Source organism: Crocuta crocuta, unplaced genomic scaffold (genome assembly GCF_008692635.1).
Source record: "Crocuta crocuta isolate KB4526 unplaced genomic scaffold, BGI_CrCroc_1.0 scaffold128, whole genome shotgun sequence".
Lineage (NCBI taxonomy): Eukaryota > Metazoa > Chordata > Mammalia > Carnivora > Hyaenidae > Crocuta > Crocuta crocuta.
Window position 1 is genome coordinate 4,780,202 of NW_027532232.1, and position 7,504 is coordinate 4,787,705.

The 7,504-nt window shown below is 57.7% G+C and overlaps 1 protein-coding gene across 1 annotated transcript in view; it reads right to left on the reverse strand.

Moving 5' to 3' along the window:
* PDIA4 (protein disulfide isomerase family A member 4) overlaps positions 1-7,025 on the reverse strand; it is a 14,533-nt gene extending 7,508 nt beyond the window's left edge. Inside the window, exons 1-5 of the mRNA XM_077778042.1 lie at positions 6,923-7,025; positions 6,407-6,587; positions 4,593-4,798; positions 2,516-2,654; positions 33-238 (exon numbers count right to left, since the gene is read on the reverse strand). Of these exons, the coding sequence (XP_077634168.1) occupies positions 33-238; positions 2,516-2,654; positions 4,593-4,798; positions 6,407-6,587; positions 6,923-7,025 (835 nt within the window). The remainder of the gene's footprint in view (positions 1-32; positions 239-2,515; positions 2,655-4,592; positions 4,799-6,406; positions 6,588-6,922) is intronic.
* Positions 7,026-7,504: the final 479 nt, after the last annotated feature.

Consider the following 7,504-nt stretch of genomic DNA (forward strand, 5'->3'; position numbering starts at 1 on the left):
CGCGCTGAGGGGAGACGGGGAGGCAAGCCTACCGTATTTTTCCCGTGGGCCGTTGTAATCAAAAGGCTTCCCCTTGCGGAAGATTTTCAGGGTGGGATAGCTAGACACGTCGAACTTCTTGGCCAGGTCTGTTTCAGCAGTGGCGTCGACCTTGGCCAGGGGGATGGGGGGGGAACGCCGGCTCAGCTCCTTGGCCGCCTTCTCGTACTCGGGGGCCAGTTTCTTGCAGTGTCCACACCTGTAAGAAGCAGCCAGTCTGTCAGGAGCCCTGTTCCAGCGCGAACATGGTGTCGCATCTGAGCGAGACAGAAGCCCGGCCTGCGTTCCCGGCAGCTCCGTCAGACCCAGCAAACCGCTGAACGCCTCCTGGGGGAGGGCGTGGAGCCGGGCCGCTCTGGGGGCCACTCACACAGCCAGAGGGTGCCCACAACACACACACGACACACACACACACAGGAGGGAGTGTTGGTGGGGGGTGAGACACGGGAAAGGCTGAGAAAGACAACATCCCACGCAGGGAGATCTGCTCAGCTGCAGTCGGGACAGGGAAGGACTCAGGTCAGGGACGGCTTCACACGGGATGTGACAGTTGATGTGGGACACGAGAGACAGGTAAGAAGTGGCCGTGAGCTCGTCAAAGGCGGGTGAGGGGAGCGACAGACCAAAATAACCACAGAACAAAAGCATGAGGACGAACAGTAACCGGCCCCCGGGGAGGCCGCCGAGCAGGCAGGAGAGGGTGGGCCGGACGACTCCGTGCCAGGAACCGCCGGCTCCCACGGGGCAAGGACCTCGTAGTCACGTGCTCCGCTTGGTGGGCTAAATAAAGCGCTGTTTTGTTGGGGTCTCCAGGACGCTGCCTCCGGGCTGCACCCTGCAGCATGCGAACTGTCTGCAGCTAGAGGGGCAACTGCTCTCTGTGGGGTCAGAACCCCAGTGAACTTGCTCCCTGAGCGTTTACTGAGCCTGTGACGTCAACGAGCCGCTGAACTCCGCCCCCGGCAACTGCAACTCAGGACACATCCTCCAGCGCCAGCACCACCTCATGGACCCCCTTCGCAGCAAAAACCCCACAGGAGGGGCCGCGGCCGCCCTGCTCTCCCCCCACCCGTCTTCTCTCCGCACGTGCACACCCCATGAGACCAGGGCGGTGACTTCTGCGGCAGAATCCAGAGCCCCGGGTCACTGTCATCTGCCCCATGGTCACGTTCCGGACTCCGGTCTACACCGCACACCCTGATCAACTGCAAGCCTGCTCCAGAATCAGAACCGCCAGCTGCCCCGCGATGAATTCACCATAGTGAACTGGGAAGGCTGACCGTCCGGGACCGCTGGCCAGGACGCTCACACCCCCTGATGACAGTCCGCTTTGCTTGCTCGGCTTCTCCGGCTGCCCACCCCTCCGTGCTCTCCTCAGGAAGCACCTAGACCAGCCACTCTCCGACTGCCCTTCTTTCCCGCATCCGGGTCCCCTCCTCTGACTGATTCCTGCCCCTGCATGTCGGCATTCTGATTTCTGCTCTCCTCTCCTCATGAGATCTGTTGTCCCACTATCTGGGGCCAGAGCTGGCCACATTCCCTGCATATGCTGAGGTCACACAGGCCACACCCCTCCCGCGGAGCTGGGGACTGCAATTCTCCACCAGGGAGCGGCTTCAACTCCCACCCACGTCCCAGGGCCACAGCCCCTTGGCAAGTGCTCCCACCGCCAGGCTCTGCCATTTCTCTCCTATAAGAGCTGAAGCCTGAGGCCGGGGGCTGGGCAGGGGGCCTGGCGGCATTGAGAGGCCAGGGCTGTGATGGAGGATTTGGGGGCAAGAGAGAGAAAAGGAGCCAGTTCGAGTGGAGGAGGCAGAAGGCAGGAGAGCCGAGGGGCCCCAGAGGCCCCGACTGGAGACGGGGACACGTCTGGAGCGTGAAGCGAGGCTGAGGGTCATCTTCTAGGATCTGCTCAGGAGCAAACAGCCACGAGCACAGATGCAGACACACAAAACCACGGTTCAAACACCTCAGGAGGCAGCGAGGCTGGAACAGACGGCCCAAGGCCACCGGCCGCCACCACCCTACCCACCACAGTGGCAGCTCTGCTGTCCCCTCACACTGCCCCCAGAGCCACGGCGGTCCCAATGCTTTCATGCGTGTTTCCTCAGGGACACGCCCTCAGCACGTCGCTGGGCAGGGCAGGCGTGTGATGACAGACGGACCTGGCGGGCATCGGCCTGGCGCGCAGCTCTCCTCCAGCCACGAGGGAACACGGGCCGCCTGGTGGCCCCACTCTCCTCCGTGCTACAGGCCCGTGTCTACCTCGTCCCGTCCCTCGGGAAAGGACCACCCCTCTCTGCAGCACCTAGCAGCCACTTCAGCCTTTGTGCTGGGGGTGGGGGAGGAGGCCCTGGCACGACCCCTGCTTTACATGCAGGCGTCTGTCTCTGATGCCCCCACCCAGGGGCTACCGGGGAACTGAATGCAGGACAGGCTAATCGTATCCGAGTGACATGGGACGGATGCAGCTTACCAGGGGGCATAGAACTCCACCAGGATGATGTCGGCATCGTTCACCACTTCATCGAAGTTATCCTTGGTCAGCACAAGCGTGACTTCCGGCGGGGGTGTCCAGTCCGGCTGGGAGATCTCTTTGACCTTGGCAACAATTTCTGAAAGGGACCACACAAGACTGAGCATGGGCAGACCTGACTGCAGAGGCAGCGGGGGGTGAGGGGGGCGAGAGGCACGAACGGAGAAGCAGCAGGGGCTACAAGGAGAACAGGACACGTCTGGTTTCCCGAAATCCACCTGCGTCTCTAGCTAGCGCCACTTCGCAGTTTGAGACCACAGTTCAGGGTCAAAGGTCCCTTTCCTGCCACTTTTCCCCTGCCTGGTGACTTCAACAGCCCAAGGCCAGCTGGTGAGCAAGAGCCCGAGGCCAGCTTGCCACACTGTGGTGCTCACTGGCGGCCCACAGGGGCCGTGTCTCAGGTCTGACCGCCACACCTCTAGCGGTCAAGCGTTGGGATCAAACCTCCAAACACACAAGCCTGTTTGAAGTTTTTATTTTATTTATTTTGAGAGACTAAATGTGCGAGCGCGAGCATGGGCTGGAGGGAGAGCAGGGAGAGTGGGAGAGAAAATCCCAAGCAGGCCCCTTGCTGTCAGCGCAGAGCCTGACTCGGGGCTCAAACTCACGAACCAGGAGATCACGAGCTGAGCTGAAATCAAGATGCTTAACCAACTGAGCCACCCAGGCGCCCCCAAACCTGTTTACTTTTAAAAGAGAAGTACACGACTTTCAGCCTGCTCTTAGATTAAGTTCCTCTATGTGCTGATGTGGCTAAGACTATTTGTTAGCTTAAGACATGAAGGTGCACATGATATGCTAACAATTGTGTGAAAATCACACACACACACACACACGCTCTGACGGGTACGTAGGAACTCTGAAGGACACCACAGGGGACACTTGTTACACTAGCCACCTTCCTGGAAGGCAGCTGGATAGCCGGGCTCAGGGTGGAAGCACTATCCCTGACCTACCTCCTTGAATTCTGAACCACACAAACATATTTCTAGTCAGTTCTCAGACACAGTGTGAAGTAAGCACTGATGGATGGGAGTCTCCTTTGAGAACCGATGCTGGGCTCCAGTGCTGACAAGATCACAGGGCCCACCCTCACACCAGCTCACAGGGAATTCAGTGACCTTCCCCAAGTGACTTCCCATTCTTCGGAAGCGGAACCTGAGGCCTGGCAAGGGGAAGACCCTTGTCCGGGACCAGGGCTCCATCAAGGCTGTAAGACCCAAGCCCTAGTCAGTGCCATTTCCACAATTCCATGTTGGGAATGGAAAATGTAACATAATTTTTTCCTAGTGATTAAGAAATATGGTGAAGAGGGGCGCCTGGGTGGCTCAGTCGGTTAAGCCTCCAACTTCGGCTCAGGTCATGATCTCATGGTTTGTGGGTTTGAGCCCCCATCAGACCCTGTGCTGACAGCTCAGAGCCTGGAGCCTGCTTTGGATTCTGTGTCTCCCCCTCTGTCTGCCCCTCCCCTACTCATGTTCCGTGTCTTTCTCTCAGAATAAATAGCCATAAAAAAACAAACAAAAAAAACCCTGTAGCTTGTGCGTAATGTAAGCCCGGCAGGGATCCCTCAGGCCTGGTTTGGGAGGACCACCTGGCCCCCTGTGCCTGTGGTTCCTGACACGGGGCTCTGGACCCACAGCCTCAGAGAAATGCACATCCTCACGCCTGACCTGAAGCGCTGTGACCGGAAGTCTGGGGGCGGGGCCCAGCACGGGCCGCGGGAGCCCACTAGGCGAGTCTGACCGAGGCTCTAGGGCACTGCCGAGAACCTGGCCTCGTGCGTCATGGGACACACGGCCTCCGGATCTGGAGTTCCACGCTCCGAAGTGGGAGGACACCGCTCCCGCCCGAGGACAGATTTATTTTGATCTCAGTTACCCGGGACATTCCAGCAGGGAGCACTCCCAGCCCACGCAATGGGTCTTCCTCTCTACTATCCAAACTACCCCTCTCATCCCTCCTGTGGGAGGACAGTCGGGGCCCCGTCTCCCCCTGCAGCTCGGGCTCTGCTCACCTTCCTGGGTCCTGGAGCCCTCGTAGTCCACAGCCTGCCCCTTCTTAAGGACCTTGATGGTGGGGTAACCGCTCACGCCAAACCTGCTGGCCAGCGCCGACTCCGAGGTCGCGTCAATCTTGGCCACGGGAATGGGAGGGTCGCTCTCCTTCAAGGTGCTGGCGATTTTTTCATATTCTGGAGCAAACTGCTTGCAATGTCCGCACCTGAGAAAGAGATTTTGGGAAGAAGGTGAGCTGTGCCCATGAACACTCACATCCAGCAACGCACACAAACACCGGGGCCCGGGCACCAGAATGATCGCAGCCAAGAGGAGAGACACAAGCTAACACAACCAGGAAGCCACAGCGGCTGGAGGCAGACAGATGCAGGCCAGCATTCCCGCTCCAGGCTGGGCGCACACTTCCACACCTCCAAACCCCAGGGCTTTCACCTGTAAGCTTCTCAAAGTCCATCCAGGGACCCCTCGCAAGGGGTCTGTGAGGTCTTAAGAGCTCTTTACCAAAGACCTTTCTGGTCGTCTGCATGCATTCTCTGAGCGCACAGTGGAGTTTTCCAGAGGCTACAGGACAGACCGCAATGTCCGCACACTGACGTTAACACGTAAGGGTATCGTTAAAGATGAATATTGAAATTTCTCTCTTTTAATGTCCAGTATGGTACATACTGACTGCCTTCACCCACATAAATAACCTTCTGGAGGGCGCCTGGCTGGCTTAGTCGATGGAGCGTGCAACTCTTGATCTTGGGGTTAGGAGTTCAAGGCCCGTGTTAAACGTAGGGCCTTTAATAAATTAGCTTTCCGTGCCAATAGCGTTCTTGCAGCCGGGCGAACGCTCCTAAAACCTGCCGGACTTTCTGCAAGCCGCATGGCAAACGCCAACGCCCCAAAGTGACACAGTACAAGAAGGCAAAGATTATCCTTATGCCCAGGGAAAGCGGCGCTACGACAGGAAGCAAAGTGGCTACGGTGGGCAAACTAGCCGATTTTCCAGAAAAAAGGCTAAAACTACACAGAAGGTGGTGCCGAGAACTGAACGTGTTGGGCCCACCTGCCGACCTAAGAGAATGCGGGCCGTGCAGAGATGCAAGCACTGTGGACCCCCGGGGGACGGGGGGGTGGGAGAAGAAAGTGCCAAGTGCTTCAGTTCTAAGCTTCATATTTTGCTACATTAGGAGACAATAAATTCTCGAGGTCACATTCACTTCAAAATAATGATGATACTAATGAACTAATGAGTTTTTTAAAAAGCTATTTGGAGTCACAAGACCAAAGAGTTTGAGAAGTGGCGATCTACAAGATAGTACTAACACCTGTTATGAGGACTACTTAGTTATTTTATGCAGAACGCCTCTCGCCTGAACGGCAAACGCTGGACCAACGACGTGAGTACATCTGAACTATCTTGTCTCAAAACAAACAAGAGGGNGGGGGGGGGGGGACAGGAAGAGCTGGCCTGCTGCTCCCCCAGGGACCGCGCGCCCTCCCACACCGGAAACCACCATGGGCCAGGCCTGCACTTGGGAGCAGGGAGGCGGGGGGGCCTCGAGACGGGTCAGGGCGGAGTGTGTAACAAGGCACGCATCTGTCACCAACGCGGGTCTCCGCGGCGGCACGACTTGTCGAACGTGCCCACGCCCCGGCCGTGACTATCAGAGGCCACATTCACATCCTGAGCTGCTAAGGACCGCGGTCAGCAAGGGGTCCCTGACGCCCCTGCACCCGGACACCCCCTCCCCCCCGGGGGTCTGGATGACGGCACAGAGGAGCCCCTCGCCCACGCTGGCGGCGTGAGGAGGAGGAGGGTACTCACCAGGGAGCATAGAACTCCAGCAGCACCGTGTCTTTGTCGGCCACGAAGTTATCAAAGTTGGCGTCGTTCAGGATCAGAACGCCATTTTCCTCCTTCACTTCCAAGTCATCTTCCTCCTCGTCCTCCTCATCGTCATCGTCATCGTCGTCGTCCTCAATGGCATCTTCCTTATTAGAAGAATCTGAGCAGCAAATACACACAATGGTTTAGGAAACTGGGGACTCTCCTCCCTAAAAAACTAGAACCCCAAACCCTCCAAGTGTGTCATGAGTCCTGAGTGGTCCCTGCGGAGCACCGCGAGCCAGGGCGGGGACATCAGGCCTCCCCCACCCCAGAAATTCCGCTCAAGTCTGTATCCTGGGTGGCCACGTAGATTTCACTTAGCGGGAGGTCCCCGTCCAAAGGTCTGACAACCACAGGTCTCGAATTTAAAGGCTAAACACCTGGCAAGACTGGAGGGCAGGCTGAGGCGCCTGTGCAGACGCGGCTCCCCAGCCTAGCTCCACGAGCCCCCACCGTCGGCACCGCCCCCCGCACTGGGATCTGACCCGCCCCTCAGCACGGCCCCTCTGCGGGCTTTCCAGGCCTCGCCCCTGTAGCAAAGCTCCTTTATCCGCATCCCACGCTTTACTTTTGAGGGCACCTCATTCTCTGGTTACCCCGTGTTTGTGCTTCTGGGCCAGGCTAACTTTCAACGACATCCGCCTCACCGACTCTGCATCCCATAGGCAGTGCCTGACTCAGTCTCCCGGAACAAGCGGCCGCCTGGCCCCCCAGACAGTACCATGCTTTTCGTTCTGGAAGCTGCACTACTCACTAAATCCAGTTCTGAAAGGGGGACGCATGTTACCTTATAGGCAAAAAAACAACAGCCCTGCAGCTTCCCTGATCCTTCAGAGAGAGACTGAAGCATGAAGGCAGGAAGCGGGGAGTCTGACATCCTAATAAAGTCACTCCAAAGGATCTCCAGGGTAGGACTTCTCCCACGAAGAATTTTAAAGATTTACAGGGTCAACGCACATCAAAGATACACAGCAAGCTGCACCTTCACAGGATGGCTTGTCTGGAAGCAAAGATCTCTTCCCAGAACACGAGAAT